This window comes from Aulonocara stuartgranti (assembly GCF_965226115.1).
Source record: "Aulonocara stuartgranti genome assembly, chromosome: 7".
Lineage (NCBI taxonomy): Eukaryota > Metazoa > Chordata > Actinopteri > Cichliformes > Cichlidae > Aulonocara > Aulonocara stuartgranti.
The window spans coordinates 276,396-293,101 of record NC_138945.1 but is presented as its reverse complement, the minus strand read 5'-3'; the positions used below and the strand labels follow the sequence as shown (position 1 = coordinate 293,101).

The following is a 16,706-nucleotide window of genomic DNA, read 5'->3' as shown; positions in this document are numbered from 1 at the left end:
AGTTTCAAAGCAAATCAATTCATTTTCAAAATATAAAATTCAATTTCAATTTAGTGATGATCATTTTCAAACCATAAATTCAATTTCAAATTAGACTAATTCAAATTTAGTTTTCAAAAGCATTTATTCAAGTTACAATTCAGATTCAATCTGAGCAATTCAAATTCAAATTTAACTTATTCAAATTCAGTTTCTGATGGCACAGATTTCTGCCCATACATGCAGCCTCTATCTCTCGCCATACTCACTGTTACAAAAGCACGAGTTTAACTAAGCACTTTAGTATGGTTTAACACATTTTTACACACACACACGCACACAAGCATGGGCCCAGACACACACACACACAGGCCCGCGAACAGATGCCATTTTTGGCCATAAAAAAAATCCAACTTTTTTTGGTTTAAAATGAGAAAACTGCTATTGATGATAAAAATTGTATATTTATAATAATTAAATAATTTTTGAATTATTGAATTGATGAGTTATGAAATATAATAATAATATTAATATAATATTGTTTATTAATATCATATTTCTATGGCTACCCTTTGTTTTATTACTTCCTAGGTCATAAATCACAACCCCCTTATATCGTTTGACATAAGGAGGTTAATATCCCTCCTCACCCGTCCCAACCCGAGAATTACCACAATCACCACACCACAGATTCAGTTTGTATTTTCTCCAGGATTTCACACAACCCTGGAAAAACTAATTAATACATTATGGGCTTGGATTGACAATATCATGAATGAAACATGCTTTATTTGGAAGCAGCCCACCCCCTCCCTTTTCGACAGGTTGTGTGTGAGACACAGCTGCACGCAGGCGCACCGAGGGCTCTCGCGCTCACTTTTCCGCGTATATGTGTGTGATAGAATTCAGAAAACACATCAGTGCAAATTAAAAGTGTATAGCATGATGTCTGGTGTTTTTGTGTTTGTTGGTTTGTTTTTATTTTGTTTTATTTTGCAAGCTGGTTATTAGACGCCCCTCTGCTCCCTGTGCAGCAAGCAGCAGGTGCTCCTCGCAATGCAATCCCCAAAAAGCACTGGCATGACGTCAGGGTAGCATGGGTGTGAGCAACTTTTTTTCTCTATGCCCGTGATTACTGTGTTTCTTCACAAACAAACAAAAATCAGAAGACTTGTGTGTGTGTGTGTGTGTGTGTGTGTGTGTGTGTGTGTGTGTGTGTGTGTGTGTGTGTGTGTGATAGACAGACTGTTTCCAGGAAATCAGGATGTGGGAGTCTCTTTGGGAGAACACAGTTCCTACATCTGTTTCTTTGTGTGTGTCTTGTAACTAATGTGGGAGGAGCCATTAACAAACAGCTGGAGCAGAGAGCTGATCACTGAAAACAGATTCAGACAGAGAGACAGACAGAGCTGTATCAGTGAGAGGTGGGACGCCGAAGACAGAAAAATGTCTTTTTTTGATTTCTGGAGCAGCACGAAGGAGAGAGGCGCGCTGCTGAGGAGAGCCAATCAGCTGAGGCTGAATCCTTCACAGCTGTAAGTCTGATTTAAACTGGTTTTCAGTGAAACGTGTGGGACAGTGATAGACTTTGGTTCACAAACCTGCAGCAGTAGAAGGACACGCACATGTTCGAGCACAGACTGCTCAGATTTCTACAGAAAACTCTGAACAAAATAAAACAGAAAGAGAGGAGTAGCTGTCCTTTGTGTGGGGCCTGCAGGTGCAGGTCTATTTACCACTGATCGTTAGGGATGGGTACCGGTAATGGCACCGGTTCTGACATAAACGGTAGTAACCAGACCGAAAAGCAGCGCACATTTCGGTGTTTATTTCGGTGCTTTTTCCCCCCATGAGATGTCACACACTTTGGATTCTAGCCAATCATTTTACCTTTCCAAGGATAGTAGGCGGGTCCAGGTACGTACGTTCTTTTAGAGCAGAGCTACAGATTAAAAATGCCCAAGGCGAAGTGGTCAATAGTCTGGCTGTACTTCACAGCAAAAGATGCAAACTCAGCAGCCTGCAACAAGTGCTTTAAGGTGATACTGTGATAATGTGCAAAGGAGGTAACACCTCGAATCTGATGAAACACCTGGCGGCGCATAGCGCCGAGAAATGCACCATATTTGATAGCTTGCTGCGAGACCTCACACCGAGCACATCTACTGCGGGTGTGGTGCCTGTTATCGGACCCGGAGTTAGCAACATCCCCCAAAAACCCGAAGAGCAGAGTCCTGGCCCCTAGCCCTGCCAGTGTAGCAGAAATGATGAGGATGATGATGGCAGCAGCAGCCGTTCTTCTCTGCGTTATTAAACGTTATTAAATTAATGCATGTAAGGTGAACTAGCAACTAACATGAGAGGTTTTTGGACAAAGTGTGTGTTCTCCATTCTTTAAGCACCGGTTTGAGCACCGGTTTGAGCACCGTTTAAGCACCGGCACCGTTTCAAAAGTACCGCTTTGGGACTGGTATCGGATAAAACCTAAACGATACCCATCCCTACTGATCGTACGGTATCACTGCGATTTGACCTTTTATCTTGTTTACTGGCTCTTCTCTCTCATACCTCCAAGCTATACAAAGTGCTACAGCCAGGATGTTAACACGTTTTAGTAAGCGAGCCCACATTACTGCTATTATAAAGCCGCTTGCTTTCTTCGATCGCAGACTCAGTATTTATTAGTTTTTCCTTGTACCCAGTTGAGTAATCCGAGTACAAGGTACATAATCTTATTGACAAAACAAAGGCAGAGTGTAGAGTCTACAAGAAAAGGATATCATATAGAGCCGGCTCCACAAACAACATGCACAGTCACCTGAGAACTGTCCACCCATCAGTGCAATGGGAAGATAAAACGCAGTCAGTTGAGTGTGACATTAATATTTCTGAATGCCAACGTTTCCCTTAATTAAAGATCTGGGCGTTCCCCCCCCCCCACCCCCTTTTTTTTCTCCATAATTTATTGCGTTGTGGTTTGCAGTTTTTTTGTGTTGTTTCACTTTAAATTTGTTCAAAAGGAAAAAGCTGAAAATTTAAGAAGTTAAAAGTTGAAATGTATGAAATGTAAATAGTTGTTTTTGTATTTTATAATTTATTTATTACATTATATGTGGAGTGAATAAATAAAAGTATATTTACAGTGGCCCCTAGAGACAAAGCACGTACACACTCCAAAACACAACGGAAGTGCTCCAGGATGCTATGGGCCGTGTTGAGCTTTTGTTACCTAGTGGCTACACAAGCCAGCAAGTACCAACAATCGAATTGGGTGTGTGGTAGTAACAGGTAAATTAAGTTCTTCTTCAATTATTTATATATATATATATATATATATATATATATATATATATATATATATATATATATATATATATATATATAAACACCCAGCGCGCCCCTGCGGGTGGTTTATCCTTCAAGCTCAGGTCCTCTACCAGAGGCCTGGGAGCTTGAGGGTCCTGCGCAGTATCTTAGCTGTTCCCAGGACTGCGCTCTTCTGGACAGAGATCTCCGATGTTGTTCCCGGGATCTGCTGGAGCCACTCGCCTAGCTTGGGAGTCACCGCACCTAGTGCTCCGATTACCACGGGGACCACCGTTACCTTCACCCTCCACATCCTCTCGAGCTCTTCTCTGAGCCCTTGGTATTTCTCCAGCTTCTCGTGTTCCTTCTTCCTGATATTGCTGTCATTGGGAACTGCTACATCGATCACTACGGCCGTCTTCTTCTGTTTGTCTACCACCACTATGTCCGGTTGGTTAGCCACCACCATTTTGTCCATCTGTATCTGGAAGTCCCACAGGATCTTAGCTCGGTCATTCTCCACCACCCTTGGGGGCATCTCCCATTTTGAGCTCAGGACTTCCAGGTTATACTCGGCACAGATGTTCCTGTACACTATGCCGGCCACTTGGTTATGGCGTTCCATGTATGCCTTGCCTGCTAGCATCTTGCACCCTGCTGTTACAGTGGGGCAAAAAAGTATTTAGTCAGCCACCGATTGTGCAAGTTCCCCCACCTAAAATGATGACAGAGGTCAGTAATTTGCACCAGAGGTACACTTCAACTGTGAGAGACAGAATGTGAAAAAAAAATCCATGAATCCACATGGTAGGATTTGTAAAGAATTTATTCGTAAATCAGGGTGGAAAATAAGTATTTGGTCAATAACAAAAATACAACTCAATACTTTGTAACATAACCTTTGTTGGCAATAACAGAGGTCAAACGTTTACTATAGGTCTTTACCAGGTTTGCACACACAGTAGCTGGTATTTTGGCCCATTCCTCCATGCAGATCTTCTCGAGAGCAGTGATGTTTTGGGGCTGTCGCCGAGCAACACGGACTTTCAACTCCCGCCACAGATTTTCTATGGGGTTGAGGTCTGGAGACTGGCTAGGCCACTCCAGGACTTTCAAATACTTCTTACGGAGCCACTCCTTTGTTGCCCGGGCGGTGTGTTTTGGATCATTGTCATGTTGGAAGACCCAGCCTCGTTTCATCTTCAAAGTTCTCACTGATGGAAGGAGGTTTTGGCTCAAAATCTCACGATACATGGCCCCATTCATTCTGTCCTTAACACGGATCAGTCGTCCTGTCCCCTTGGCAGAAAAACAGCCCCATAGCATGATGTTTCCACCCCCATGCTTCACAGTAGGTATGGTGTTCTTGGGATGCAACTCAGTATTCTTCTTCCTCCAAACACGACGAGTTGAGTTTATACCAAAAAGTTCTACTTTGGTTTCATCTGACCACATGACATTCTCCCAATCCTCTGCTGTATCATCCATGTGCTCTCTGGCAAACTTCAGACGGGCCTGGACATGCACTGGCTTCAGCAGCGGAACACGTCTGGCACTGCGGGATTTGATTCCCTGCCGTTGTAGTGTGTTACTGATGGTGACCTTTGTTACTTTGGTCCCAGCTCTCTGCAGGTCATTCACCAGGTCCCCCCGTGTGGTTCTGGGATCTTTGCTCACCGTTCTCATGATCATTTTGACCCCACGGGATGAGATCTTGCGTGGAGCCCCAGATCGAGGGAGATTATCAGTGGTCTTGTATGTCTTCCATTTTCTGATGATTGCTCCCACAGTTGATTTTTTCACACCAAGCTGCTTGCCTATTGTAGATTCACTCTTCCCAGTCTGGTGCAGGTCTACAATACTTTTCCTGGTGTCCTTCGAAAGCTCTTTGGTCTTGGCCATGGCGGAGTTTGGAGTCTGACTGTTTGAGGCTGTGGACAGGTGTCTTTTATACAGATGATGAGTTCAAACAGGTGCCATTCATACAGGTAACGAGTGGGGGACAGAAAAGCTTCTTACAGAAGACGTTACAGGTCTGTGAGAGCCAGAGATTTTCCTTGTTTGAGGTGACCAAATACTTATTTTCCACCCTGATTTACGAATAAATTCTTTACAAATCCTACCATGTGGATTCATGGATTTTTTTTTCACATTCTGTCTCTCACAGTTGAAGTGTACCTCTGGTGCAAATTACTGACCTCTGTCATCATTTTAAGTGGGGGAACTTGCACAATCGGTGGCTGACTAAATACTTTTTTGCCCCACTGTATGTGCTGGATTGTCTCTGGGGCATTTTTACACAGCCTGTACCTGGGGTCTTGCCTGGTGTGATAGACCCCAGCCTCTATGGATCTTGTACTCAGAGCTTGTTCTTGTGCTGCCATGATTGTGCTCTGTGCTGTCTTTCAGTCCAGCTTTGTCCAGCCACTGGTAGGCTTTCTGGATATCAGCCACCTCCTCTATCTGCCGGTGGTACATACCGTGCAGGGGCCTGTTCTTCCATGATGGTTCCTCGTCTCCCTCCTCTTTCTTGGGTTTCTGCTGCCTGAGGTATTCACTGAGCACTCGGTCAGTTGGAGCCATCTTCCCAATGTATTCTTGGATGTTCGTTGTCTCATCCTGGACTGTGGTCCTGACACTCACCAGTCCCCGGCCCCCTTCCTTCCGCTTAGCGTACAGCCTCAGGGTGCTGGACTTGGGGTGAAACCCTCCATGCATGGTAAGGAGCTTTCTTGTCTTTATGTCAGTGGCTTCTATCTCCTCCTTTGGCCAGCCTATTACCCCAGCAGGGTACCTGATCATGGGCAGGGCGTACGTGTTGATGGCCCGGATCTTGTTCTTACCATTCAGCTGACTCCTCTGGACTTGCCTGACCCTCTGCAGGTACTTGGTGGTTGCAGCTTTTCTAGCGGCCTCTTCATGGTTCCCATTTGCCTGCGGGATCCCCAGGTACTTGTAACTGTCCTCTATGTCTGCAATGTTGCCTTCTGGTAGTCCAATCCCCTCAGTTCTGACTACCTTCCCTCTCTTTGTTACCATCCGACTACACTTCTCCAGTCCGAACGACATTCCAATGTCATTGCTGTATAGCCTGGTAGTGTGGATCAGTGAATCGATGTCTCGTTCACTCTTGGCATACAGCTTGATGTCATCCATGTACAGGAGGTGGCTGACAACTGCTCCATTCCGTAGTTGGTATCCGTAGCCAGTCTTGTTAATGATCTCACTGAGGGGGTTCAGGCCTATGCAGAACAGCAGTGGGGACAGAGCATCTCCTTGGTAGATCCCGCACTTGATGGTGACTTGTGCTATGGGCTTGGAGTTGGCCTCTAGTGTTGTACGCCACATCCCCATTGAGTTCCTGATGAAGGCTCTTAGGGTCCTGTTGATCTTGTACAATTCTAGGCATTCCAGTATCCAGCTGTGGGGTATTGTGGGCGACCGTGGCTCAGGGGGTTGGGAATCGCATCTGTAACCGGAAGGTCGCCGGTTCGATCCCTGGGCTCTCTGTCCTGGTCGTTGTGTCCTTGGGCAAGACACTTTACCCTACTTGCCTACTGGTGTTGGCCAGAGGGGCCGATGGCGCAATATGGCAGCCTCGCTTCTGTCAGTCTGCCCCAGGACAGCTGTGGCTACAACTGTAGTTTGCCTGAAGTGTACCTCTGGTGCAAATTACTGACCTCTGTCATCATTTTAAGTGGGGGAACTTGCACAATCGGTGGCTGACTACATACTTTTTTGCCCCACTGTATATATATATATATATATATATATGATTGTTTGTGTATTAATACAAAAACAATAGACATGCATTCGATTGTGTAATTTAAATGATCTAGGTAGCTCTGTTTTGGAAGTTCAGTTAGAAATGTGTTTTGGAGTTTTTACGTGCTTTGGAATTTCTAAGTGCTTTGGAGTTTGTACGTGTTTCGTCTCTAGGGGCCCCCATAAATATTTATATATAAACATACATAAAGAAAACCAAGTTTTTTTACATTACTAATTCCTTTTGTGCATAATTTTATATTATTGTTAATAATAAATTAATTAAAGCAACAAAACAACCTGAAGAGCTGGTTGGGAGCCGAAAGGGCCGGTTCTCTAAAAAGAGCCGGAAATCCCATCACTATTAGCAAGCAGTTTGCTGACTGTAGCGTGGGAGATGGGTGGTCTCGTAGGGTGTCTTGCATTGAAATCTGCTGCAATGACCCGGTTACTGCATTCACCAGATATCAACACAATTTCGATCCGCTCCTCACGTGTTAACCTCTTCAACATGTCAATGGCTGTGAACAAAGAGAAACTTGTAAATAACTCATGAAAGAATAAAGTTACGTTGAAACCAAGCACACCATTGTTTTTCTTGTGACATTACCAGTAAGTTTGATGTGTCACATGGCCCTCTTCCTATAGAGATTGACAGACCACATGACTTTCACGCATTGCATGCCGTGAACTCGTGGCAAAACAATCCAAGTACCTGCATCAAATGCAAGCATTTGCAGCACCGCAAAACGTTCATTCTTCGGTTCCAATAAATTCTTGCTTTGTCTTTGCCCCCCAAAAAGGTATGTACAAAACGAAGGAGAACAATGCCGGTCCGTACAAAGACAGACTTGATGAAAAGTCAAAGAAAAGATACGAGGAAAAAAATCTAACCAGTGAAAGGGTCAGACCCTCACGAGCACACAGAGGGACAAAATACGTTAGCGTGCTGCCCAACTTCACCACGCTCATATTTATAATCATACGGTTCTTGGAGTGAGTGCATACACTCGTGAAGTTTAGTAACTTTAGGTCACTGCAACAAGCCCAGGTACAGTTTACCGACGGATGGGTACAGGACCTTGAAATGCACCGTGTAGAAAGTAAAGACCATCGTATGTATCATAAGTTTACCAGTCTCACAAATCGTAATCAGTGAATCAGCAGATCTTAAGTTCTGAGGAAGAGAATTCCACAGTCTGGTGGCCACAGTAGCAAAAGCTCGATCACCCCTAGTTTTCAGTCTCGTATACTGAATAACAAGTAATCCCTGACCACAAGACCTCAGAGACCTACTAGGGGCATAGGGCTGTAAAAGTTCAATGATGTATGATGGTGCTTGTTCTTGAAGAGCCTTAAATGTCAGAACCAGAATCTTAAAGTGGACTCTGAATTCGATAGGGAGCCAGTGTAACTGTATAAGCAACGGTGTTATATGTGAGTATTTCGATGTTTTCGTCAGAAGCCTTGCTGCAGCATTTTGGACAGTCTGCAGACGCTCCAGGGAACTTTTGTTTAGACATGTGAACAGTGAATTGCAATAGTCCAGTCGTGATGAAATAAAAGCATGAATAACAATCTCCAGTTCAGTATGAGATATTATGGGGCTCAATTTAGAAATATTTCTTAAATGATAGAAGCAAGACCGAACCAGAGATTTGACGTGAATATCCAATGTAAGAGCAGGATCGAAGGTTATCCCTAGGTTCCTGATAGATGGTTTCACAAATGTTGAAAGGGGACCAAGAGCATTCATTATGCTGGGTACATGTCTGTCTGGAGCACATAAAAGGACTTCAGTTTTATTTTCATTTAGTTGGAGGAAATTGTCGGCCATCCAACCTTTGATGGTTTCCAAACACACATTTAAAGTCCGCAGCTTAGAAGCATCTTCAGGTTTAAAAGATATATAGAGTTGGATGTCGTCTGCGTAGCAGTGGTAACAAATATCCTCAAAAGGGCTCAAAATATGCTGGAGAGGAAGTAAATAAATTAAAAACAATAATGGCCCCAGCACAGAGCCTTGTGGCACACCAAAGGACAGGGACGTAGAAGATGACCTGTACTTAGAAACTGCCACAGAAGAGTATCGTTCACAAAGATACGAGGAGAACCACTCTAAGGCAGACCCAGATACACCGACCCAGTATTTCAGCCTATCAAGCAAAATATAATGGTCAACGGTGTCAAAGGCCGACGTGAGATCCAACATTAAGAGAACAGAACACTTACCTGCATCGTTTTGCATCAGAATGTCATTGGAAACTCTAAGAAGGGCTGTTTCAGTAGAATGAGCTTTACGAAAGCCAGACTGAAATTTGTCAAAGATATTATATTTGTCTAAAACTGCTGTAAGCTGCTTAGCCACAATCTTCTCTAAAATCTTAGCAATTAACGGTATTTTTGAGATCGGTCTGTAGTTGCTAGTGAGAGATGGGTCCAGCATAGGCTTTTTTAACAGGGGGTATATAACAGCAGTTTTAAAATAAGCAGGGACTTTGTCAGATCCCAAAGAGGTGTTAATTATAGTGAGCATACAGGGACCAATAGAGTAAAAGACATTTTTGAATAACGATGCGGGTAAAATGTCGAGTGAACAAGAGGATACTTTTGTTGCACTAACTATTTTTCCCAGCTCGGATAGTGAAACAGGTAAAAATCTTTCTAAAACAACAGGCCGAACTGGCGTGGGAACTGACAGTGCAGATGCTGATGGGGACAATTTTTTCCTTATATTGCTAATTTTTTCTAAAAAGAAAGCAAGAAATGTTTCACAGTCTTCAGCAGAAGAAATAATGGCAGCAGGTGGAGCAGGAGTAATGATATCAGTAATAGTATCAAATAAGACCTTAGGATTACCTCTGCTCTTTGCAACCAACTGAGAAAAGTAAGCAGCCCTTGCATCTCTAATAGCACTGTTAAAAGAGGCTAAAAGATCCTTTAAATAAAGGAGATGAACATTTAAATGAGTTTTCCTCCATAACCACTCAGCTTTACGACAATTATGTTTTATAGAGCGGATGTTGTCATTTAGCCAAGGTAGGGACTTGGAAACAGGCACAGGTCTCATTTTAACCGGACAGATTTCATCTAAGATCGAAAGACAATGATGATTAAATAGATCTGTTGAGAAATCAACACCGTTTTGTGGGGATAGTGTTAAATTAAAAGCATCTGAGAACTTCTGCGCTGTGGAGGAATTTATAATGCGCGACATAACTGCCCGGTGAACAGGAGACATAGGCTCATGAAAAGACATGTTAAAAAGAATACAATAATGGTCAGAGATAAAAATGTCCTTAGAACAAATACAATCAATATTCAAACCCAAGGTAAAGACAAGGTCCAGTGTGTGACCTTTGTTATGTGTGGGGCCGGACACATGCTGGATAAAATGAAAAGAATCCATAATGTTGATAAAACCCCTGGCAAAGAGGTCGGACTCATCATCAACATGTATATTAAAATCCCCCACTAAAAGCAATTTGGACAACCTCATAGTAGAGGACAGGAAGTCGCTAAACTCCGCTAAAAACAAGCTGTTTGGGCCGGGTGGACGATACACCACAGCACAGTAAAAAGGATCCTTACTGCCGATTTTAATGAGCTGCAATTCAAAAGAAAGAAAGTGTCCAACTTTCACTGAACGGCAGTTGAAACGGCTCTGAAATGCCACCGCGAGACCTCCTCCACGACCAGATCCCCGAGGCTGGCTGATGACAGAAAAGCCATTTGGGCACATTTCAATAAGAGACGAATAGTCCAAGCCCCGCTGCCAGGTCTCGGTCAGAAGCAGGAAGTCCAGATTTTTAGAAGCAATAAAATCGTTAAGCACAAACGATTTATTAGTCAAAGATCGGGCATTAAAGAGCGCCATAGTCAGCGGGGTGAGAGCATCATTATTGGGAGAAGCTCGAGTTAAAGGACGTAAATACTCGAGATTAGAGCCTTCACGTTCGTATATTCCACTCACCGAGGGGATGAAAAGCGAGTCAGCAGGAGAGTCTGGATGAACCCTTCTGAGGTAGCACGGTCTCGGAGAGCCAGGCCCTGTATATCCAAGCAGGGCCGTGGAGAACAAATTCCTCTCTATGGAGCTGTTTTGAGCGTAAGTAACAGAGCACGCACGACATCGCTTTCCAATCAGCCCCCGTCGCCAGAAAAGCCTAAGCTTCACCTGGATACCTGATCTCCTTCCTCTTCTTCTCCGTGATCTACGGGGAACGCTGAGAACGCTGGCCGAGGATCCAGCCACTGGCGGTAGATGGAAAGTGCCAAAGGAGTGCGGGGAAAAGTGCGGAGAATGGAAAGTGCCAAAGGAGGAGGACGATGAAACATCTTGGGCCATCATTGAAGATCGGATTGATAACAGCATCAAACGATCATAAACCAAGGCAGCCAGAACATCATTGATACAAATAAAAAACAGCAGAGTAGAGAAAAAAAACACGACGATAGAACGTGACAAACTGCACCCGGCAGCGGCGAAGCCAAACACAGGCGCCATCATACCGGAAGTGCTGATACAAAACAACTGTTTTATCATGTGAATAAAAGTATATGTTTTTGTCACTGTACCATGGTAATAACAGAAGCGAAACACAATATTGTGTCAGGACAATTCACTATTTATGCACAATAAACAAAGGAGCATAGCACGACAATTTCTGTTCAGCGCCAGACTTGCTTGTAACCTATATCACCAATTATGTTAAGAAAAATGACGCATTAACTACAACAGCAGACTGACCTTTGTGTAAATGCTTGGAGCAGACTAACCTGTGAGCTGGAGTGTTCTGAGACATTATATTTGGTCTTTGAATGGCTGCAATCCAGTCGCCTCTTTGTTACTTCGGAAACATGGCTCGAACAATTTCTCTTCAACGACGTAATCCGATAACAACTGATCTCTTTACCCGTCGGCTTTCCATGGCTGTCATGTGACCGGCTATTGCAGTTAATAATACACCAGCTTCTTGACATTTTTGTGTTTCTTTTTATCGCTGTGTGACTGATTTCAATTGAAAGCCTGCGTGCGCTAGTACCTCTTGCCACGAGTTCCCAGAATTCCTTGCGGTTTTACCCCTGAGTGACGTCACATTTTCAATCTCTATTGAAGAAACAAAAGTTGTATCCAAGATGGCCGATTTCTAAATGGCCACCATGGTCACCACCCATCTTGAGGAGTTTGCCCCCTCACATATACTAATGTGCCACAAACAGGACTTTAATAATGGATTGGATTTATATAGCGCTTTTCAAGGCACCCAAAGCGCTTTACAATGCCACTATTCATTCACTCTCGCATTCACACACTGGTGGAGGCAGCTACGGTTGTAGCCACAGCAGCCCTGGGCAGACTGACAGAAGCGAGGCTGCCATATCGTGCCATCGGCCCCTCTGGCCAACACCAGTAGGCAAGTAGGGTAAAGTGTCTTGCCCAAGGACACAACGACCAGGACAGAGAGCCCGGGGATCGAACTGGCGACCTTCTGGTTACAGATACGCTTCCCAACCCCCTGAGCCACAGTCGCAATATCACCAACCATTCCCATGTTATTACGCTGTATCCATATAAATGGCCCACCCTGTACACACGCAGTTACTGTCCCTCCATTTACAAAGGCAGAGGCGTCACGGTGTGATTATTTTACGTGTAGTTTTCCTGTGTAATAATATTCAACATTGCTATCAATACATTTTTCAAAAATTGCCTCTCTGTGCCAAATGGGTTTAAAAACATAAAAAACTGGGATACTGTTTGTCTGTGATTTAGACGGGGGGAACAAATCGTGGCAGGATCAGCCTGATATTATTTGTATCCCGCTGTAACTTTACTGTATAAAGAGCAAACATCTCCAACATGTCAGGAGTAGTTAGTCACTACAACAAGTGTTTGTGAACTAAAAATCAATAATGTTGTATACTGTTTGTCCATGATTTGAACAGCCCAGCGCTGCTCCAGACGAAGGGAAAACCAATTCTGCAGGGAGACCTACCTCAGCACTTGTGCAGGTGAAGCCGAAGGGAAGATTTGCTTCACCATATTTTCTAGTCTTTGGCTTAGAATGAAGTTGGTTTGGAAACATATTCAGCGATGCTTCATCTCCTGCTTTGCGTTTGTGTTGGCGCCCCGTGTTAACAGTGTCCAAGTGGGTTTTTTTTGGATTTTTCCCCTTTTCATACCACGTCCCCCCTGCAATGGCTCTGCGCCCCCCCCCCCCCCCCCTAGGGGGCGGGCCCCGCAATTTGGGAAGCTCTGCACTAACCAGATCCAGTAGAGACTCTAGCATGAAGAGTTGGACACCACCAGATCCTCACAGGATTCACACCAGCTGGTTAGGGAAGCTAACTGCAAATGGATTAGACACACCTGCAATGACTAACTGAAGCCGGATAGTCTTGATCCCCGAGGATCCCCAGGACAGACTGGTCCCATCCAATTGTGAGCCAATAACCTGGCTTAGTACCACTTGGAAGCTTCTGTCAGGCGTCAGAGCAGCTAAGATGACCAGGCAAATAGCTCAATACATAAGAGGAGCAACAACAGGGATTGGCAGAAACACCAGAAGCACGAAACACCAGCTACAGTTGCTCAAGACTGCAAGACCAGACTTACTAACCTTAATCCCTAGAACTTCACAAGATCAACAGGACCCCAAGAGCCTTCATCAGGAACTCAGTTGAGATGTGGCGGACAACACTAGAGGCCAACTTCAAGCCCGTAGCACAAGTCACCATCAAGTATGGGATCTACCAAGGAGATGCTCTGTCCCCACTGCTGTTCTGCATAGGCCTGAACCCCCTCAGTGAGACCATTGACAAGACTGGCTACGGATACCGACTACGGAGTGACGCAGTCGTCAGCCACCTCCTGTACATGGATGACATTAAGCTGTATGGAGAAAGCTGGATTGGAGAAATATAGTCAGATGATAACAAAGAGAGGGAAGGTACTCAGAACTGAGGGGATTGAACTACCAGAAGGCAACATTGCAGACATTGAGGACACCTACAATTACCTGGGTATTCCAAAGGCAAACGGGAACCATGAAGAGGCTGCTAGGAAAGCTGCAACCACCAAGTGCCTGTAGAGATGAGGTAAGTCCTGAGGAGTCAACTAAATGGAAAATCAACACCTACACCCTGCTGGTGATCAGATAACCTCCTGGGATAACAAGCTGGGCAAATGAGTAGATAGAAGCCAATGACATCAAGAAAAGGACGTTTCTGCTAAAAGTTAGCAGAAAGAAACTAAAAGTTAGTTTCAAGTGCTTGCTCATACGGTGTTATGTGATTTTTGGGTTTTCTCTCCAATATTGGAGGTCTTTAGGTTATATAAAATTTCAGTTCTTTGTATTCTTGAACGGCCAAGAAAGACACGGCTCAAAGTGGTCAAACTCAAAAAATGATCATTAATTTTACATATTCCGGAATATGGAGACCTGAACACACGAACACACAAGCTCAGGTCTGAAGCACAAACAGAAAGCCTAGTCATTTATATAGACGTCACACACACTTTAAGCTTCGATCAAAGACTCTGCTTAGTTTCACTTTCTGGCTGCAGGTCCTATTTTCTCTGCAAAAGCATGCAGTTTCCTGTCAGTACTTTGTGGCACAGACTGTACTCAGAGTTGGGCCTTTTATATAAAACAATATAATCAGCAAATACGCATTCAGATTATTATATATTTAAATCTCAACAGTTACAATATAAAGCACCTTTAGGTGAGTGTTGTATAGCAGCGGTCCCCAACCTGTTTTTCACCACGGACCGGTTTATGCCCGACAATATTTTCACGGACCGGCCTTTAAGGTGTCGCGGATAAATACAGCAAAATAAAACTAGTACTGAAAAAAAGAAGATTTATTCATAACACACGTGGAAAGACCCAGGAAAACCGAGTTAACAATAAAAACTATAACAAAATAACGCTGAAAACCGATAAAAACCCTGAAAACCAGACATTTCACACCTGAGCCTCAACTCTCGCGGCCCGGTACCAAACGACTCACGGACCGGACCCGGCTCTGGAGGACTCGGGGGTCCATGAGCAGTTTTGACTGTTGTTGTTGTTATTATTATTATTATTATTATCGTTATTATTTGGTGATGTGTGTGTTTTTCTGCAAAATGCTGTGTTATTCTGTGTTTCACTCATTATATGTATAGGCAGGGTGTGGGTGTGTACATGTGTGTGTGTCTGGAGGATGGAGGACAGCCACCTGCAGGCCTCGTCAGGGGAGCTACTTAGGAGAGTGTTGGAGCTCTCACCGACGCGGGATCATTGCGTTGTCATCCCAAGTTAGTGTGTGGCAGTGTATAAGAGCGCAGTTCGTATATGCCCGTGGGGGTCAGTGTTGACGGCTGTTTCTGTGGTTTTCCTGCAGGTGGAAGAGTGGACCAGAAAGGCAGCACGCACGGGTGTGCGGAAGCACGACAGCGGGGAGCACGAGCACAGACGTCGGAGGGGAGCACACACACAGGAGTCAAGGGAGCAACGGGGATTTTTTGTGTTTACAGCTTTCACTGTAAATAAAGTGCACTGTTTGCATCGCAGAAACCTGCGTTTTGGGTCCTCATTCCCCACATCCCCACGGTCTGCCAGCCAGACCGTGACAGAATTGGTGTTATTTAAATAAAATTGAACCGAATAACACTGAGAAATCTGATAATGATTAATAACAGCCCTACAGACAGCTGCACCTCTGTAAGTGGCTTCAAGGAAACCAAACCAAAACCTCTCTTCCCTACAGAAACCTGTTGCTAGGCAACAGCGAGGTTCGACCACTTCTCCAGGATGAGAGAATGGCGTCTCTGCTGCCACCTGTAGGTATGGAGGTTTTCAGATGCTTCACAGCAGTCTCAAAGGAGGTGGTCCAACAACGACACGAAGCTGAGGTAAAGGAGCGAAAGGCGTGGAAGCACCAAAAGGTACCGATCAACTTTCAGGAATCAGTGATAGATAATCAATCAGTAAAATTAATACTGCTGATAAGTTGCATGAGGGGAAGCTCTTCTGTGTAACTCAGGCAAGTGAGAAAAACCTGACCAAACCTGCTCGTCACCTGGAGACTGGGAAGTCCCTCCCTTTCATCTATGGTGCCCCCCCCCCTCAGCTTCTCTGCACCCCATTGGAGGATCTGGATCCCTTCTACCAATCACAGAAGGTCTCTGATTCCCTGGTCTCTCTGATGTGTCTGTCCATCTGACCTGTCTTTCTCTGTCTTTCTTGGACCCGTCTCCCTCTGACCTTCTCTCTGTGACCAGTCATGTCCACCCTAGCTGGAAAACTCAAAAACTTATTTTATTGTTGTTGTCTGTTGTCCTCCTGGGCCTTACTCTGGGTTTCTGAATTCTCCAACTTTGTATGAGATTTTTGTGATCTTCATGTCTCTGTCTGATCGTTTTAGGTTAACATCAATGATTTTTAGCTCGTCAATGTGCCTAGTCGACCCATTCAGAGTAATGATTTATTATAAGAGTTTCAATCAGGATCTGGAGTGCATCACAGCACAGAAAAAGAATAGTGAAGGTTACAAATGATCTTCTTATGGCCTCTAACAGTGGACTCATCTCTGTGCTTGTCCTGTCAGATCTCATTGCACCATTCAATACTGCTGAGCACAATATTTTACTACAGAGATTAGAA

General features: G+C 44.3%; 1 protein-coding gene and 1 long non-coding RNA gene across 2 annotated transcripts in view; both read left to right on the top strand.

Annotated features, from left to right (window-relative positions):
• The first annotated feature begins 1,386 nt into the window (after nucleotides 1–1,386).
• The window catches only part of LOC309711545 (sodium channel protein type 4 subunit alpha B-like), an 86,939-nt gene continuing 71,619 nt past the window's right edge, over nucleotides 1,387–16,706 (top strand). The window contains exons 1-3 of the mRNA XM_082541935.1: nucleotides 1,387–1,514; nucleotides 15,811–15,988; nucleotides 16,087–16,224. Of these exons, the coding sequence (XP_082398061.1) occupies nucleotides 1,426–1,514; nucleotides 15,811–15,988; nucleotides 16,087–16,224 (405 nt within the window). The 5' untranslated portion in view covers nucleotides 1,387–1,425. The remainder of the gene's footprint in view (nucleotides 1,515–15,810; nucleotides 15,989–16,086; nucleotides 16,225–16,706) is intronic.
• Nucleotides 13,956–15,783, top strand: LOC309711546. Its single transcript, XR_014278005.1, has 3 exons — nucleotides 13,956–14,151; nucleotides 15,227–15,358; nucleotides 15,445–15,783. It is a non-coding gene; the product is annotated as an uncharacterized lncRNA (long non-coding RNA).